At 32.1% G+C, this 20,478-nt stretch overlaps 1 protein-coding gene across 1 annotated transcript; it reads left to right on the forward strand.

The window, feature by feature from the left end:
* The first annotated feature begins 13,174 nt into the window (after positions 1 to 13,174).
* On the forward strand, positions 13,175 to 13,654 carry LOC114262351 (uncharacterized). Its single transcript, XM_028202720.2, has one exon. The coding sequence runs from the start codon at positions 13,175 to 13,177 to the stop codon at positions 13,652 to 13,654; it is 480 nt and encodes a 159-aa protein (XP_028058521.2).
* The last annotated feature ends 6,824 nt before the right edge of the window (positions 13,655 to 20,478 follow it).

Raw genomic sequence — 20,478 nt, forward strand, 5'->3', positions numbered from 1 at the left:
ATATTTGGGAGTTTTTATTTTTATCCCAAATTTAGAAACCTAAAGTGCAGGCCTCCCTTGCCTACTCTCAGGCCGGCCCTGTTTGTATTTACTAAGCAGAGCTGGTTATAATTGTACAATCATATCTGAAAACATATGTTGAGGGCATATAGGGAAGATTGAGGCAATGAGGAGCTCAACGAGTTTCTGTAGAACTTCTACCCCATCGACTACATCTATTGTTGAACCAATTGACTCATCATCTACCGAATCAACTGAATAATCATTAGAATCAACTGTAATTTTGGCCCATTTTAAAAAGATGGTTAAAAATTAATTTTTTAATTTTTTTTTAAAATTCTTCTTAAAAATCATGTAAAAATATAAAAAATAATATGATTCAAAATAGATTAAAAACTGACTTTTAACTAATAATACACTTTTGAAAAGAGGCAAAACAATGAACGGGTGCCAATGCCTTTATCGGCTCCTGCTGTTGGCTGGTAGCCATAGGTGATGGAGACTCCACCAAAAACCATCAACAGGTGAGCCCTTTATCCGCATCTTAAGCAGATGGGTTTTGACAAACACAACGAATTAATCAACTAGTTTAAAGAAAAATAAATTTTTAATATTTTTTATATTTTGCAGAGTTTGGTACAATAAAAGATAGAATCAACAATAAAGATTATTATGATTGATTGAAAATTAGTACAAATTTTTTTTTGAAACTAAAGTCTTACTACCACTTGTTCAAATTAATGTACTTAATTAAAATAAATAGATTCATGATTAATTAAATTAAATTACAAACTAAGAAAATATGGTGGAATTTACAATGATATTACACAGACATATACAATACAATAAAATAGTAAAAAAAACACAAATCGAAACTTATGGGATACCACAGTCTCCTTAAAATAGATTAGCCGCCTCATCGTTGGTGCTGGAGGTACGTTGGCTTCTGTCTCTCAAGATACGACGGTTTAGACCGGCTAACGCAGAAGCACCTTTTAATAGTTTTATTAATCGACAATGGCAACACTCTTACACAGGAAGAAAAATTATGGGCACAAGGAAACTGACCGTATATTTGGAATCCAAAAATTCTGTAACAAACTAAAGAAGATGGGCTTCCTTTTACATACAATGGAGGAGAGAAGAGGAGCCTCCAACTATCAAGACTGGCACCAAATGTAGGTCATTACTCTTGCAAAACTGATGGGTCAATAAGTATATGAGTTATATACTCTGTATACACATGTATGTACATCCGCAGTAGACTTGGCCTAAAAAAGATTAGGTTAGTGGACCACCAATCCGGCCCGGCCCAACCCAAGCCTCAAGCCTCAAGTCCCAAGATCCAAGATCCACAGTCCACGACCCACGTATCACGGATTACGGACCACGGACCCGAACTAGGCCTGGCTCGGTCTGGTCCGGCCGAGGCAAGCAGGCGATGCACGCACAGGCATGTGTGGCAATTTTTCCATAACCAACTTGAACCATAGTTTTGACTCAAGCCCATCTTTGAAGCATCTATAACTCCCTTCCTTCGGAAAATTTGGATGTCCCAAAAAACTTATGCCCTTATTAAAATCTTAAGGTTTAAATACCCATCAAAGTTTTCCTCTACAATCAATGTGAAATTAGTAATTATACACAACTCCCAATACCTCATTTATGAGGCCAATTTTGTAAGACAATTTCTCATTCAATTCTTAATGGTTTTTGGTCATTCTTTTTGTAGTGCAAGATCTTGTTACAAAGAATCTAAACCTATTTAATCCCTCATCAACCAATGGTAGGGACCTACTTTAAATTCACATTCAAGTCACCATAAAATCATTTTTTTCAACAATTCGCCACATGAATAAAAATTGTTTGAATAAAGAAAACGGACAACATTTACAACAAAGACTCGGAGAGAGAACACATAGACTAACCCTGCATTAGAAAAAGTAGTTATTGGCCTTGAACCTTTCGTAGTGAAAGTCTATCGGATTTATTGGCTGACCAATAAACATAATGTCATGAACTATTCTGCCGTTTGTGCAAACTGAAACAATTGACTTCACGCAGGAGTTAGTCCAACCATTGTTCTTGTTCTCACTGGTGTGTCCGGTATGGCCTTGGAACACTAGCCTGGTTCAGTGAGTGTTTTTAGAGAATTCAACCTTAGCAATTCTTAAAGAAGATATCCCACTTTGCACTCACATAGGTGGCCTATATAAGGTATTTCATTATACCACAGTTGATTATTCATATCACTTAGGCCATTAAAAACATTAGCTTAACCTTCCACCCACACAGGGTATCACCGTACAAAGGAATGGGCAAGAGAATTTACCTCTTTAGTAACTCCCCCGTTACACGAAATTAGGTTGTCCCTTTGAACCTAGATCTTGGGATCTCTAGTCAACTAGGTTGGGTTTTCCATTCTGGTAACATTACTAAAGGCCTGAACCCTATTCCTCTTGACGATGTTTATACTAGCTCTTGAGTTAACCCTTTGGTTAGCGGATCCGCAATTTTGTCCTTAGACTTTGCATAGTCTAGAGAGACAACGCCATTAGAGAGTAGTTGTCGTATGGAATTATTTCTACGATGGATATGTCTAGATTTTCCATTATACATATGACTTTATTCCCGCCTAATTGCCGATTGGCTATCACAATGAATACAGATAGCAAGTATAGGATTCGACCAACGTGGAATATCCTCAACGAACTGGCAAAGCCATTCAGCTTCTGCAGTTGCTTTATCCAAAGCAATAAACTCATATTCTATCATTGATCTCGATATACACATTTGCTTGGCAGATTTCCAAGACACGGCTGCCCCTCTAAGGGTAAACACATAACCACTAGTGGATTTGGAGTCCTTTATATCATATATCCAATTAGCGTCACTATACCCTTCTAGTACGGCTGGGCATCTGGTATAATACAGCCCATAATCCCGGGTGTAGCGTAAATAACCTAACACCCGTATAATGCCCCTCCAATGAGTGGCATTCGGATTACTCGTGTATCTACTAAGCCTGCTAGCAGAGTAGGCTATATCCGGCCTTGTATAACTCATCAGATAGATCAAACTTCCGATGATTCGAGAATATTTTAGCTGAGAGACACTCTCACCATTATTCTTGGTCAAATGTAGACTCACGTCTACCGATGTCCTAGACACACTTGTATCTGATTTACCAAATTTCTCAAGTATCTTCTCAACATAGTGAAACTGAGAAAGTACAATATCACTAGATGTTCTGGTAATCTTAATACCCAGAATGACATCTGCAGGGCCTCATATCTTTCACGTCAAACTTAGAGTTTAACAATCTCTTGGTAGTTCTAATCATGTCATCATTACTACCAACAATGAGTATGTCAGTTACGTATAGACACGAAATGACATAACCTCTGTCAGTGTCTTTAACTTGTACGCAATTGTCACACTCATTGATTCTAAATCCATTTGACAACAGAACATTGTCAAATTTCTCATGCCATTGTTTAGGAGCTTGCTTCAAACTATATAATGAATTGATAAGCTTACAGACTTTTTTATTTTGCCTTGGAGCTGAAAACCCCTAGGGTTACTACATATAGATTTCTTCATCTAAATTTCCATTTAAGAAAGTTTTTTTTACATCCATTTGATGTATCTCCAGACCACGTAAAGCAGATATCGCAATCATCATGCGAATGGCTGTAATCCTTGTCACGGGTGAATACGTATCAAAGTAATCCAGGCATTCTCGCTGCCTGTATCCTTTAATAACTAGCCTAGCTTTATACTTAGCAATTGACCTATTCGCTTTCATCTTTCTTCTAAAGATCCGCTTACTACCCAAGGCCTTACTGCCTAGAGGTAGATCAACCAACTCCCAAGTATGGTTCTGTAAAATGAAATCAATTTCACTCTTAATCGCTTCTTTCCAAAAGGGACTTTTAAGTGAAGTCACTGCTTTCATGAAAAGTTTGAGGTTCTCCCTCTAACATGTAAGTCAAGAAGTCCGGGCCAAAGGACTTGGCAATCCTAGCCCTGTTGCTCATTCTTGGCTCATTTACTTCCTTATCTTGATCATCTTCAAGTTCCTTCTCAGAACTTTGATCCTTTCCTCGGGTTCGGCAAGGAAATACGTCTTCAAAAAAGGACGCATTCCTTGACTCTATTATGGTATTCTTGTGAATATTTAATATATCAGACTCGTGCACAAGAAACCTATATGTACTACTATTCTATGCATAACCAATGAATATACAATCCATGATTTTTGGACCTATCCTAACCCGCTTGGGTGTAGGAACCGCCACTTTTGTAAGACACCCCCCCACATTGGTAGGAAATTATAAGAAGGCTTGCGGCCTTTCCATAATTCATATGAGTTGTGTCTGCTTTCTTCCGAGGGATTCTATTTAGAATGTAATTCGCGGAGAGAATCGCTTCTCCCCATAGATTCTATGGCAATCCAGAACTTATCAACATTGCATTCATCATTTCTTTTAATGTTCTATTCTTCCACTCAGCAACACCATTTGACCGAGGGGAGTAAAGAGTAGTAGTTTGGTGAATAATCCCAAATTGAGCACAAATCACAGCAAACGGGGATTCATACTCACCACCACAATCACTTCTTATAGCCTTGATCTTTTAGCTTAGTTGATTTTCAACTTCATTCTTGAAAAGAATAATTTATCAATCGCCTCATCTTTGCTTTTGAGCAAATACACATAACAATATTTAGTGCAATCATCAACAAAAGTGATGAAGTATTTGTTGCCACTACGTGATTGTACGACTTTTAAGTCACACACATCATTGTGCAGTAAATCCAAAGGTTCAGTACTTCTTTCAACAAAATGAAAAGAAATCCTTGTTAATTTTACTTCTACATAAGTTTCACACTTGTGATTTGGATTAATCTTGAAAGATGGTATGCGATCTAACTTGATTAATCTACGCAAATAGTCAAAATTTATATAACCTAGTCTGACATGCAATAAATTAGGGGATTCAAGCATATAAGCCGAAGAAGAAGCTTTCCCTTTAAGTTTTGGGATAATAGTCATTATATTTAGTTTAAACATACCACCTGACATATATCCCTTCCCCACATAGACCCCGCTCGTGGTTAACACGACCTTATCAGATTCAAACACCATGCGGAAGCCATACTTTCTTAAGAGCGACCCCGAGACAAGGTTCTTATGAATGTCCGGCACAAATATGACATCGTTCAAGGTCAGCTCTTTTCCTGAAGCCATCTTCAGGACCACCTAGCCTTTACCCTCAACAATTGAGGTCGCAAAATTGCCCATGAACAGCTTCTTACTGTTTGAGACTGGTTCAAAAGTTGTGAATATCTTCTTCTCCGCACAGATATGGCAAGTGGCCCCAGCGTCCACCCATCATTTCTTCGTATTAGACCCTACCATATTCACTTGGTGATGACAGCTACCAAATTCATGTCGTCCACATCTTGTGAGAGATCCTTCATCTTAGCCATGTGAGCTGGGCTTGTGTTTTGTGGAGGGTACTTGCTGTAAGGCTTCTTCTTCTTGCGGCAATCAACCGCCCGATCGCTTTCACAGTTGAAGCACTTTCCATTGAACCTAAAAGTAGGTTCCTGCGGTTTGTAGACTGGCCTTTTGGAGACATCACCTCTTGGCCCCAACTTTGAGCTTTTGTCTGTCGGTGGCTTTTTCTTTACCCTCGAGGACTGGTCATGCTCAATCACGTTTGCTTTCATAGTAGAGGTATCCCCCTCCCATTTCCTCCTGTTGTCTTTCTTAATCCAGAGCCTGACAACGAGTTCTTCAATTATCATCTTCATTCGTTTGTGCTTCAAGTAGTTCTTGAAGTATTTCCAGCCGTTAGGCAGCTTCTCAATCAGTACAGTTGCCTGGAATGATTAAATCAGGAACACTCCCTCTGCATGAATCTCGTGCAGAATTACTTAGAACTCTTGGACTTGATTGATAGCGGTTTTTGAGTCCACCATCTTGAAGTCCAGAAACCAGCCAACGACAAATTTCTTTGTCCCAGTATCCTCGGTCTTGTACTTTTTGTCAAACATCCCACAGCTCCTTTGCCGACTTCTTGGCATAAAACACGTTAAAAAGCGAATCTACCAAGCCATTCAGAACATAGTTCCAGCAAAGGAAGTCTGACTGCTTCCAAGAATCTAGAGCCATAAGCTTCTGTTTGTCTTGCTCGTTCTCCTCCACAGTTGGTGTATCCTCACTCAAATACCTCACAAGGCTAAGAGTAGTTAGGTAGAACAGCATCTTATGTTGCCACCTCTTGAAATTCACTCCTGTGAACTTCTTCGGGCGCTCATGATGGTTGAGCGAGCCTCCCAAAACAGCAGGAGCAACAGCAGGGTTGACCATAGAGGTCACAGCAACCGGGTTGACTACAGAGGTCACAGGAGTAGGGATTGGCAAGCTAGTTGCCTCGGGGTTCTGATCCCCACCAACATTAACAGTAGCGGTAGTAGCATCGATGACAGTTGTCATTTCTGAAAAATACAACATAATTTTACATCGGCCCCACTTAAAACCCGATTAACTTTTTGACAAAACTTTCAAGAGCATGTTGACTCCTAGTCCATGGGAAACAAATTTTTGAATTAAGTTTTCCAGGGGATGAACTAGGTTAAACCAAACCAAGTTTCAAACTTACATGCAATTTACAAAAATTGCTAACAAATTACAAGCAATATAAAAAATTGCTACAACATTTATAAGCAAATAAAACTTGCTTTTACAAATTAGTAAACAAACCAAATAAATCTCAAGCTAAAATTACTTCAAAATAAGAACAATAAACCAATCCAATTAAGGATTTTATGTAGTCCAAAAATTCTTTCCATGCTTAGGTATTCCTGTTCAATACAAAAGTTAGTAGTCCAAAATTTTGTTTTACATTCCCAAATCCTATTCATTTGATTTTGTATTTTTTTTTCTAATCCCTTTCGTGTAGGTATTCTTGTAAAGAAAGTTAACAGAAAAATACAAGAAAATATAAACCAAACAATATAAAGAAACTTGAAACAATCTAGCAAACTATTTAATATAAAAAAAAATGAACTAATTAAAATGTTAGGTGAGTTACAACAATAAACCTTAAGAGTTACAAAATAAACCTATAACTCTAAGAATTAAATTAAAACTTTAATAGTCCTGAGTTATGAATGAAATTAATTCACAATAAACATTTAAACTTATAACTCCAAATAAATAATAAACCTTATAACTCTAAATTATTACACAATAATCATGTTCATAACTCTAGCAATTATCATGTAAATAAATATAGACAAGTTACAAAAAGGAAAAAAACATTATAACTCCAAATACTTAAATTAAAAAAATTTAATAGGCAAGAGTTATGTAAAACTATTACAAAACAATAACCATGTAAATTATTCTAGCAATTAAATCATGTAAGAAAACTAAAAACTAGAAAATAATTAACATGTCAAAAATTGCATAATTTATAATCATTGAATTTCCAGAGAAATCAATGGACTTAATAGATATCAAATTGAATGTCTATTAGCATGTGAATTATATTGAAGATAAATAGTATAAAAAAAATGTTTGAAACAGTGGGCAACGGTGGTAAAAAGCAACATGCAAATTTGTTCATTTGTTTATTTATTATTATTGTAATTCTAAGCCTGCAATAGTGGAATTTTTTTTTTTTTTTCCCACCAATAAAACAGTACCAATCTCACATTATTAAACATAAAATATAAGACATGCAATCATCATTTCATGCAATGAAACATAAACGCAAAATGGAAGCAAACAAGCACGAAACAATTATTACATTGAATTGCAATAGTAGACTATTTTTTTTTTTTAATTATAAACATCAGTGCCTTTCTATTTGCTACGGGTAGTCTACTCGAATAACAAAAGCAGTATCATGAAAATTTAATAAGTTAGAACATCTCATATGCCATATAAACTCTTAACCATGAATTCTATTTGTACAATTTCATGGAAAATATACTAATCTGTTTTAAGTTTGTTGTTTAAATTAATGTAATTAATTAAAATAAATAGATTCATGATTAGTCAAATTAAATTACAAACAAAGAAAATATGTTGGAATTTACAATGATATTGCATAGAAATACACAATACAATAAAATGGTAAAGAAAGTACAAATCGAAACCTATGCGATACCATAGTCTCCTTAAAACAGATTAGCCGCTTCACCGTGAGTGCTAGAGATACATTGACTATTGTCTCCCAAGATACGACGGTTTAGATCAATTAACACAGAAGTACCTTCTGATAGCTTTGGCGAACCGACAATGATAGCACTCTCTCATACATGAAGAGAAATTATAGGCACAATGAAACCAACCGTATATCTGGAATCCAAAAAATTTGGTAACAAACCAAGGAAGGTGGGCATCCTTTTATACACAATGGGAAAGAGAGGAGGAGCCTCCAGTCATCAAGGTTAGCACTAAATGCAGGCCATTACTCCTGCAAAACTGTTGGAGTAATGCACCAAAAACTGATGGGTCAATAAGTATATGAGTTATATACTCTGTATACACATGTGTGATCTGCAGCAGGCTTGACCCAAAAAAGTTAAGTTGGTGGACCACCAATCCGGCCAAACCCCAAGATCCATGAACCATGGACTCAATCCGGTCCGAGCGGCGGGCTTAACCAATGTGTGAGTTAAATGTGTGAGTTTATGAGTTAAATGTATAAGTTTCTAACATTATTTTTAATTTTAAGTCGCAATCAAACGTAAGAAATAAATTTTATAATTTTTTTATTTATGTATTATATTTTCAATTGAAATAAAGGTAAAGTAATTGATGAGACCTTGTTGGATGCCTGTAGCTTGGCTCGGCAGGTATATGTCGAATTCTAGTACGCATTATAGGTAAAAATAAAATTCGGACCAAATATAATTTTATATAATTTTCTTTATTTTGCCAAATTAATATTGACCATCACCTAAAAATGGAATCCTACCCTTGCATATATGTGAAGCAGCGCGTTGGCAATTTTCGGTCTTATTAATTATTGGTTTGAATGAATATTGGGTGGTATTAAGTGACATTAAGAATAAAAAAAAATTATATTATAATAGTGGTGAAATTATATAATGGATTTTCTTATTAATTATTTGTTTGAATAAATATTGGGTGGTATTAGGCGACACAAAGAATGAAAAAATTTATATTGTAATAGTGCTGAAATTATGTAATGGATTTCCTTAATAAGGTGGGAGCACTTAAAAGCAATTTTAATCTTTATTAGTTAAAATATAAAAAAAGATATATTTTTTGCTTTATCTAATTGTTTTTTCATCTAATATCACTCTTTATTTTATCTATTTATGCGCATAAACAATGTAAAGAACTTTCCATATAAAAAACTTTCCATTGCTTTTTAAATGTAGCTGTAGAAAAATATTAAAATAACTGTTATAAAATCATCTCCAACACCACTAATATATATTTTGTTTATTTTAGACCAAAAAAAAAAAAACATTTTGTTTATTCATTAGATATTCATCCAAGCATTATTTACTTTATACAATGCCATATCAACAATAAATATGGAGATAAATAATTATAAGAGCCAAACATACCTAACATTTGAAGGTTAGCTATATTTAATTAGTGAATTTTGATTGAGGCAAAATGTCTGACTATATATCTAATAGGTTGGAATTGAAAAAAACGAGTTATACTCGACATTTTAGCTAACATTAAATAGTATGTTGGGGATGCCCTCATAACCTGTTGGAATGAGTACAGTAACTAACATGGTTCAAAGAGCCCTTTGGACATACGCTTTTCAATTTCAAATATGAACTTGAGTGGCTCGTGATGAGTATCACAAGTCTCGTTTTGATTATTTAAATTGTTTATTTTATAGGATACTCTATGAATATTATCAATAAAAAAAATTAAATCAATTTAATAATTATAATATTTCATTTTATCGTGTTTGTCTACGAAAAAATAGATGATAAGTATATTTTTAAAAATAGACCATCCACATTTTAGAGAAAAATATAATAAAATATAAAATTACGATTATTGAATCAGTTTAATTTTTAGTGTGGATAACATATACCGAGGGCCTTAAAAAATGAACAACTCGAATAATTAAAACGTAATCTATGGTGGGCCCCCAAGCACCTAAGGTTTTCTCAAGTTTAAATTTAAACTTGAAAGAAGTTCAACCTTATAAAATAATTATACATTCTTTATTTAAGATATATATACTTTAGTAACAAATATATAACTATTTTAAATTTTATTAACTAATATTCTTAAGATATTTACTAATAACATTTTGGGATTGGATTCAGAGCGTTTAGCCTTGGTGGGTCTATGAGTAGAATATTCATATAAAAAATTGAAATAATTGAATATCAATAGATATATATTTAAATTATATTTGTTTTAAAAAAAATGACAAAAATTATAATTTTTTGCATGACGGATCTAAGATTTAGACATAAGGGGGCGGACATTTATACTTATATAGACTACAATAATAATTTCTATCAATATAAAAATTGAAAAATAACATGAAAAAATATATATAAATAATTTATTTACTACGGTGAGATATCTTAAAAACTATATGTGTTTCTCAATAAGTTTAATCAAGTCAATTGTTGAATCTTCCTCCACCATATTCTTAGATTAATACTTGTGAGTATGCGAAAAGCCTTTTTTTCTTTCTTTTTTTTTGGGGGGGTTGTAAATGACACTCAAAGTTATATTGATACAGTGGAGTGCCACTTAAAAATTTTCAAAACCTTAGCCGGGTGACCACTTAAAAGTTTAAAAAAAAAAAAATACATAAGGGCGAGTCTATACAATTTGGATGTAATTATTAAATAATACTGCTATAGTAAATAAGATTTTTAAAATTGTATGGGCCTGCGATCACCCTCTCTTACCAAATCCAAACACTCTCAAATTGAGACGGCTATCTTGAGGGAATTTAAATCTTAATTTTTTTTTAAATATATATAATTGAGTTAGTAGGGATAAAGAATGTTCATCCATTCTTATTACTGATTTTTTTTTTTTTCAAAATTAATACCATTAAAAATTATATGGTCAAGGGAAATTTTATAATGCCCCACCATATTGTGGAGTGCGTATTATATATGCACGTTTCTATGTTATTTGACTATAATTTATTGTAATTTTGCTTAGGACTTGGTGATAACTCATTGTAGTGTTAGTTGTGATTAGTTGTGCGGTTAGATATGACCTATTGTAATTATAATTTTAGTTATGATTGAAAATGTTGTTATACCTTATGTGTTTGATTACTTGTGCGGTTAGATATGACCTATTGTAATTATAATTTTAGTTATGATTGAAAATGTTGTTATACCTTATGTGTTTGATTACGACTAATTATTATTTTTTAATTATGATTGAAAATGATTTAGTTATAACATTTGTTATAATCAGCAATATAAATATCATAACTTGTGTATAAGAAGTGTTAGAGGTGCTCGCGGATCAGGTTGAATTAGATGGTCTCTTATTTGACATTCGTCCGAACTTAAGTAGATTAGAAAAAATCAATCTACATTCATTTGCTTAGCTAGTGGATGCGGATTAAGTGAGTCGTGTGGGTTAACGGATGAATACAAATTGATTTGGCGGTTTAGACTTTATTGTTTTAGGTCTTTTTTTGGAATTACTTTTCAGTAATTCTTTACTATTTTGCGCCCATAATTTTTTATATATTATTTTCCCAACTTTCATATTTTATAAATAACAAATATAATTACTAAATAAAATGTTATTTTTTTAACACATAAAACAAAAAAAACATAACTTCATTTTTGTAGAGTGTGGTCTCCCATCCGCTAATCGTCCAAATTTAAGCGGATTGAAAAAAATTCATTCGCATCCGTCTGCTCGATCCATTGAAACTATCTATTCTGTGACGAATTGATTTGGGCTTTTCAATTTTAGCGGATTTAGTAGATGCTTGCCCATCCCTAATAAGTATATATGCTACAAACGAGTAATGCTTTGATACACATCTTTTAAGGAGTATATAACATAAAATTCTTCTCAACAATAACCTATGTTCAATATTTCTATTATTTTTTCATTGCAACAATTATGCTATTTGAAGACGGAAAAATCTAGAGATCCACCCTTAGTCACCCAAAAAATTCTGGACGAATAATTATGTAGTGCAGATTAATTTGTATAATGTGGAGTCTATATAAAGTCTATACAAAGTGTGATAGAGATTAATTTATAAAGAGTTAAGTCAGAGACTCCAAATATTCTATCAAGAAAAATACTCGGGAGCACTAAAAAGTAATCACTAGAGGGAGCACTAATGATGTGGCAGTGGGCCCTGCCCACTTTCTATGCCTTGTTTTTATTTTTTTACTTTTTTTTTTGCCATTCTCAATGTATTAGTGCTATTAGTGATGTATTTTTTAGTGATTTAAATCATTCTTGTTCTACCAAATATTTTACCAAACCTCTCACATGGATGTGAGACCCACACACATGTAAATTTGTACAAGTCTCATCCTATGTAAAAAGTTTGATAAAATATTGATAAAATATTTTAGGTACATAACATTTTTCATTTATAAATAATTTCTGAATTAATAAAGATTTGTTCAGTCTTTGAAAACCCTCTAATCCAAAGATTCCCAATCATAAATGCACCAAAACTTTCTTTATTAGATTTCTTAATTCATTAAACCTCAATTATTATTAATAATGATAATACATGCACAACTCATCATTCGCATACTACCAATTTATGGATCATCACTAATTCACTAAAACGTATCTCCACCCAACGGCTAATTCTATTGGAAATTCTTTCTCACCATAACGCGCTCCGCCTCTCTCTCCCCCAACTTGTTAGTTAGTAATAGTAATAGGTCGTGTAATCCAGACTGGAATCACCGGCTCCAACCGGTTATCCTCCTTCTCCAACACACTCCCTGTCGGTCACCTTTCCCTCCCTGTTTTCCTCACAACTATAACCTTCCTGTCCCACTTCCAACCCTAAAAACAGAGAGAGAGAGAGAGAGAGGGGAGGGAGAGAGAGAGAGAGAGAGTTAGGGTTTCAAGAACATCAATCTATCTCTCTGTTTCTCTGATTGAGAGAATTACAGATATAAATGGCTAATGAAGGCCTTGAATTCTCTCACAATGATGTAGAACTGAACGAAGAAATGGCCGAAATGCTGTTCCCGAGGAGGCGATTCTGCTTCTGCATCCCTTGCTTCGGCGGTTCGAACAGATCGGCGGCGGTGGGAGTACATTGGTGGCGGAGAATGAAGACGGAGGAGAAGGAGGAGGAGAGGTGGTGGGATCGGGGGATCAACGCTCTGAAGAAGCTTCGAGAGTGGTCGGAGATCGCCGCCGGGCCACGGTGGAAGACCTTCATACGGCGGTTCAATCGGAGCAAGAGTGGCGGAGGAGGAGCAAGGCAAGGGAAATTCCAGTACGATCCTCTCAGTTACGCTCTCAACTTCGATGATGGCCAAGTGCAGAACGGTGATTCGGACGAAACGTTTCGGAGCTTCTCGTCGCGGTACGCTTCGATTCCAGTATCGGTGAAATCGTCTATGGATAGGGATGCTTCGAGCTTCGCTTGACGGACGAGAGAGAGTTGGAGAAGATGACGACGATGATGATCTCCGGGGGTGCGCGGTCGGGACTAATTTGCGCCGGTGTGTACACTGGGGAATGTGCTGTGATGAGGTGGACGTTGACTTCTAGTATTGTGACGCTCGGCGTATCGCTGGTTGTCTCTTGGATGTCTTTTTAATTTTTGATTTTTTTATTATCATAGAATATTTTTATTTTATACATTACTACAATTTTTGTTTGGTGTTATTAATAAAGATTTGTTATTTGTGCATATTATATGGTATTTTATTAATTTTTATTAATTATTTTCTAAACAAAGAATTTATCACAAGAATTGAGGTATATCCACTTAATCCTAACGAACTTAAATCAAACAAACATAATTAATAATAGGATAATTTATATGTAAATGAAATTACACTATATTGATATAAATATAAAAAATGGAGGAATTAAAAGATAGAAAAATTAATAATACGTTATAAGTATCCCTTAAAGGGAAACCCTATGGTACTCTATGTTCCTTACTATAAATTGGTATCATTTAATAATAAAATTTCATAATATTAATGACAAAATGTGTAATATCATTACAAATTAATGCAATAAAAAATGTCATAACTAAATCATAAATTTTTGTAATATTAATCATAAAATTGTAGACACGTTACGTTAATTTGTGGAGAAATTATGTATTTATGGTTGATGTTATGAAATTTTATGATAAAATTATGTTTATTTATGGTAAGATGCATACCGTATGTATCTTAGTTAAAATTTTAACAAAATATATTTCAAAATTGTAGTTTTAAAATTTTAGGAGATAAGATTCATGTTACATATATATATATACTAGTGTATGTCCGTGCCTGAAGACACGGTGTAAATAATGTTAGAATTGGAATATAATTGTAATCCAAACACTATTTAAATTTATTTTTTAATTTGATAAAATCACAGAATTATTATAAAATTTTAGAGTTCTCACAAAACTCCTCACGAAAATTCGCTTTTTCTTATATAATATATAGTTTGATAGATAGATGTGCTTGGCATACATACAATTTTCACGGGCATACATATAATATTGGTTTTGCTTATATAATTATATAAAAATTGTATGTATGCCCATAATGTCCTAGTGTATTACAGGCATACATACATTCTATGTAAATATGTGTAAAGTATATTGAACAAAAATGAGAAAATAAAAAAAAAACAAATAGAGAGAAAAATAAAAATAGGAGAAAATAAAAGAATAAAGAGAAAAGAGAGAGCAAGGTGGGATCATGTGAAGGATGGGTGAGAAAAGGAAAAAGTAAGAGAGAGAGAAGCGGGAAAATAGAAAATGTACATGTATGATATTTTTTGAAAAATTCTTATTCGTTGTTTTATAATTTGAATAGGTCTGAGTCGTCCAAATGTCATAGTAAGAAAAATGTAGGTAGGACAAATTTAAAAATATTTAAAAAATAATAATTAATTGTTCAAATTCATTTAATTTGTGGACTATAAAATTCATTATCCACTACAGAAAGTAAAATCTGGTTCCTAATTCTGAGATTGTAGACTTTTCCATATAATATGAATAAAAATAATTGAACAAGAAGGAAAAAATAAAAAATAAACAAATAGAGAGAAAATAAAAAAATTAAAAAGAAAAGAGTGAGGATGGTGGGAGCATGGAAGGATGGATGAGAAAATGAAAAAGTAAGAGAGAGAAGCGGGAAAGAAAAATGACTTAGACCCCCAGTGGGGGTGCTGGGGGTCTTCCCTGATTGGCCAAAAAAATTGTTTTTTTTTTTTTTTGGGTTTCAGCCAGTGGCAGGCTGCCATGTGGCACTAGGGGTCGGAAGCACTGCTGAGCGGGAAAATAGAAAATGTACATGTGAGATATTTTTTGAAAAATATATCTTAGCCATTGTTTTATAATTTGAATAAATCTAAGCCGTCCAAATGTCTTAATAGAACAAATGTGTATAGGACAAATTCAAAAACCATTCTGCTTTATTATCTAAATGTTGAAAATTCATATGAGATCTAAATTTACGAAGATTCAATATATTTAAAAATAATAATTAATTGTTCAAATTCATTTAATTTGTGGACTATAAAATTCATTAATTTAATCTCCACTACACACAGTAAAGTCTGGCTCCTAATTCTGGGATCACAGATTTTTTCATATAATATGAATAAAAATAAGTGAATAAAAGGAGGAAAAAAAAAACAAATAGAGAGAAAAACCATCATACTTTATTATATAGGACAAAGATGGGATCATGAGATCATAAAAAGATGGGTGAGTAAAGAAAAAAGTAAGAGAGAGAAGCGGGAAAATAGAAAATGTACATGTAGGATATTTTTTGAAAAATATATCTCAGCCATTGTTTTATAATTTCAATAGATATGAGCCGTCTAAATGTCCTAGTCGGACAAATGTGTGTAAGACAAATTTAAAAATCATCCTACTTTTATATACACTAGCGTATGCTTGTGCCTGGAGGCACAGTGTAAATAATGTTAGGATTAGAATATAATTGTAATCCCAACACAATTTTAAATTTATTTTTTAATTTGATAAAATCACAAATTTATTATAAAATTTTGGAGTTCTCACAAAACTCCTTACGAAAACTCGTTTTTTGCTTATATAATATATATCTAGATAGATAGATGTGCTTGATATACATATAATTTCTACGGGCATACATATAATATTGATTTTGCTTATATAATTATATGAAAATTGTATGTATGCCCATAATGTCCTAGTGTATTACGAGCATACATACATTCTATGAAAATATGTGTAAAATATGTTGAACAAAAAGAAAAAAATAAAAAAATAAACATATAGAGAGAAAAATAAAAATTGGAGAAAATAAAAAAGAGAAGAGAGAGCAAGGTGGGATCATGGGAAAGATGGGTGAGAAAAGGAAAAAGTAAGAGAGAGAAGCGGGAAAATAGAAAATGTACATGTAGGATATTTTTTGAAAAATTCTCATCCGTTGTTTTATAATTTGAATAGATCTGAGCTGTCCAAATGTCCTAGTAGAACAAATTCAAAAACCATCATACTTTATTATATAGATATTGAAAATTCATATAACGTCTAAATTTTTGAAGTCTATCAGGTATTCAATATATTTAAAAATAATAATTAATTGTTCAAATTCATTTAATTTGTGGACTATAAAATTCATTAATTTAATATCCACTACACAAAGTAAAATCTAACTCCTAATTCTGGGATTATAGACTTTTCCACATAATATGAATAAAAATAAATGAACAAAAAAGAGAAGAAAAAAAATAGAGAGAAAATAAAAAAATTAAAAAGAAAAGAGTGAGGATGGTGGTGGAATTATGGGATTATGGAAGGATGGGTGAAAAAAGGAAAAAGTAAGAGAGAGAAACGGAAAAATAGAAAATGTTCATGTGAGATATTTTTTGAAAAATATATCTTAGTCATTGTTTTATAATTTGAATAGATCTAAGTCGTCTAAATGTCCTAGTAGGACAAATGTGTGTACGACAAATTCAAAAACCATCTTGCTTTATTATATAGATATATTTACATTTGGATTGATTTGCCCTTCAACAAGTTTGCTTAAAATACAGATTGTCCTATATAGTTTGAAAAATTACAAATACCCTATTATTAGAATTTTTTTTATTTAATAGAATTAATTAAAAAAATAAAATTCATAATTACTCTCCTATACAATAATAAAATTACCCAAATTATTAATTGAAATATATTTTTAATATTATTAAAAATTGTTAATTGACTTGATGATTTATTAATAAAATGAGCTATTTGTTATTAAATTAGAAACATCAATGGATGAAATGTAATTTTCAAAATCACAAGAGGCGATTTGTATGTTAATCAAATTTCAGGAAATATATTTATAATTTATCATAAAATCAATGGTAAGATTCCATAATCAATCATCTAGGATGAAACCCTCAAGAACAAAATTACTACCTTCACATAAATTTCGGATGACTCTTCAACAACAACTTGTTCCCTTTAAAAGACTGAATAATAATAATAATAAATAAATAAATTTAGTAAAAAGAGCACAATCATCTCATAGGAGGTAAGTCGCATCTTTTATGAGTTAGGGTTTACGGATGAGTTAATTTGATAGCAACAACTAAGCCTCATATTTGGCCGAAGGCCCATGATTCGGCCTATTAGGCTTTTACTTGGTCCGAGTGAAATTGAGTTTGAGCATTACTTAAATCTTAGCTTGTTAGATAAGCCCGCAGGTTGGCATGAGTCCATTAGAAAGTACTTGAGCCGAAAGTTTTAATCAACAAAAATGTTAGAGATGCTAAAAATTCTATCAAATGTCTCACGTGGGTGTGGGACTCATATGGAACCGACATTATATAAATGCTATACCCATATGAAACATTTGATAAAAAATTTAATAAATTTTTTAAAATTACTCTTTAATTGATGGGCCAACCTAACTTGCGCTCACTTAAAAAGATTGACTAAACTTAGCCCACACATAGGCTGTCCAATTTCGCTTGCCGGGATGCCAACACAACACCTAGCTATAACGAACAGCTATGCAAACGTTGTTTTTGTCTCGACGTCCCAAGGTATTCCGAGAGGTGTCAATTATCGACCATCTCAAAAAGCACTTTAGCAAAATCAATAGGCCAGCTAAAAAGTCTATTGTCTTCAATAATGGTAGTTCAGACATTCTCAATCTATGTCAAATTTCGTATTTTAATTTATGCTGTCCAATTAAAGAAGACTATATAAAACAGTGAAGGTTGAAACTTGATGGTTAAAAAGATTATTTTAAAATTTAACTAATTTAATCATATAACCAAACACCTATCAAATTGGTAATGCGGTGTAATTTATTCAAAATAGTTAAAAAACAAAAAAATTAAAAAAATTGAGTGTTTGACTATATTCAAATTTTGAAATGATCATTTTACTAATCAAATCAAGTTTCAATGGTCAATGATGGATTTAGGGGATGCGGGTAGGGGCTGTACCCCCAAAAAATTGAAAAATATCATATATTATATTAAAAAATTTAAAAGTATAAGGAATTGCATTCTTAAACATACGTTTTCAACGTTATAATAATAATTTTAGATTTATTTCTGTCAATGGTTACTGATTTATTCGAACTTCTTTAATTGAACTTAATAAACTAAAATTAGAACCTTCAGCGACTAAATAGATGACATTACTAGTTTAAGGATAAAATAGATAAGATGGTTATAGTTTAAATGATAAAAAATGAAATGAACTCTTATTTGAATGACTTTCTAACATAAAAACCTCATGAACAGTGAAGACAGTTAAATTTTTACTACTCCGGAGAAATTTCACTAACTTTTACTTGATAATAGTGAATTTTTATCGGCTTTAATGAAATTCCATTGATTATGAGTATAAGTAGTTATAGACTTTTGATGTAGTGACAGTGAAGTTATAAAAAATAAAAATTTTGTGACAAACAGAAATCTAGATATATATAAAAAAAATATTACTTAATTTTTAAATTTTGAAAGCTTTTGCAAATATAAAAACTTTGATGTGTATGTGTCTCTTGATTTCAAAATAACTTACCCAAAAGATTTAAACCATAAAATCTAGAAGGAAAACTCCATAAAATTTATAAAAAAAATTCTCACAAAAATAATGTGACATGACATTATTATAAATATAAGTCATCTCATGAGTATTTTATTTTAAGGTGAAAGGTCCTATGAGTTGCATTATTCTATATGATAGATTATATTGAGGGTGTTTGTTTAAGTTTTTTTGAGCCAACTTATAACTTCTGGCTTTTGAAAAGTTATTTTGGACTGTTTGGTTAAACTTATTTCAAACAACTTCTGATTCTAACAACTTATTTTACGTCAAAAAAGTTGATTCTGAAAAGCTGCTCACGCATTGCTTCTGATTATCAGCTTCTGCTGTGGACATGTTAATTTACGATCATACTCTTAGATTTTTTTATTTTTTATTTTTTTAAAAATAGAAAAAGATCCAAATGGACTATAGAATATTATTATTATTTTTTATGAGAAATGTAAATAAATAGTGAATAACAAAAAATAAAAGTTAATTGAAAAAACCACTTCACAACTTATTTAACAAACACTACTCAACAACTTAAATCTATAATCCAACAGTTACACCAAACAGATTAACAACTTCGGATTAAAGTCATAATCCATAATCTGTTAAACTATAATTTATAATATGTTTAACAGTTACACCAAACGGGACCATTATGTACTATAGAAATCTATTTTGTATGGAATTTTTGTTTGAATATTGTCACCCTGTTTGGTTTGGAATTTTTAAAAATATTTTTTGGTGTTTTCAATTAGGATTTTTGTATTTTTGATATTTTTATAATATTTTATTTATTTTTTATTTTTTACTTTTTAGATCCACTTAATATTACTTTAAAAGTATAAATTTGTACAGTTTTTTTTTAAAAAAAAATTCATTGAATACAACAAAATATGAAAATGTACTAAATTTTCAATTTTTTAAAATATTTGTTTTGTATTTGATGATTTTTTTTTTATTTAATTTTTACAAATTTTATACTTTTTAAGCGTATCTAAAACATAGCACAACCTCATCTTTCAAAATTGCCTGAAATTCTCACAACAGATGCCCAACAAAAAAAAAAAAAAGGACATGGAGGGCAGTAGAATTGCCAGTTCTCTGAGTTCCAAGCAAGACTTTCTATCACTGAACCGGGCAAAATTGTCCACAGAAAAAAAGAAAAAAGAAATGTAAAGTAAAAAAGAAAGAAACAATACA

The sequence above is a fragment of the Camellia sinensis genome, chromosome 15 (genome assembly GCF_055761805.1).
Source record: "Camellia sinensis isolate YWXY chromosome 15, ASM5576180v1, whole genome shotgun sequence".
NCBI classification, from domain to species: Eukaryota; Viridiplantae; Streptophyta; class Magnoliopsida; order Ericales; family Theaceae; genus Camellia; species Camellia sinensis.

Excerpts from the sequence above, each read along its gene's own strand:
- LOC114262351 (XM_028202720.2), top strand. The coding sequence starts at position 13,175 with ATGGCTAATGAAGGCCTTGAATTCTCTCACAATGATGTAGAACTGAAC.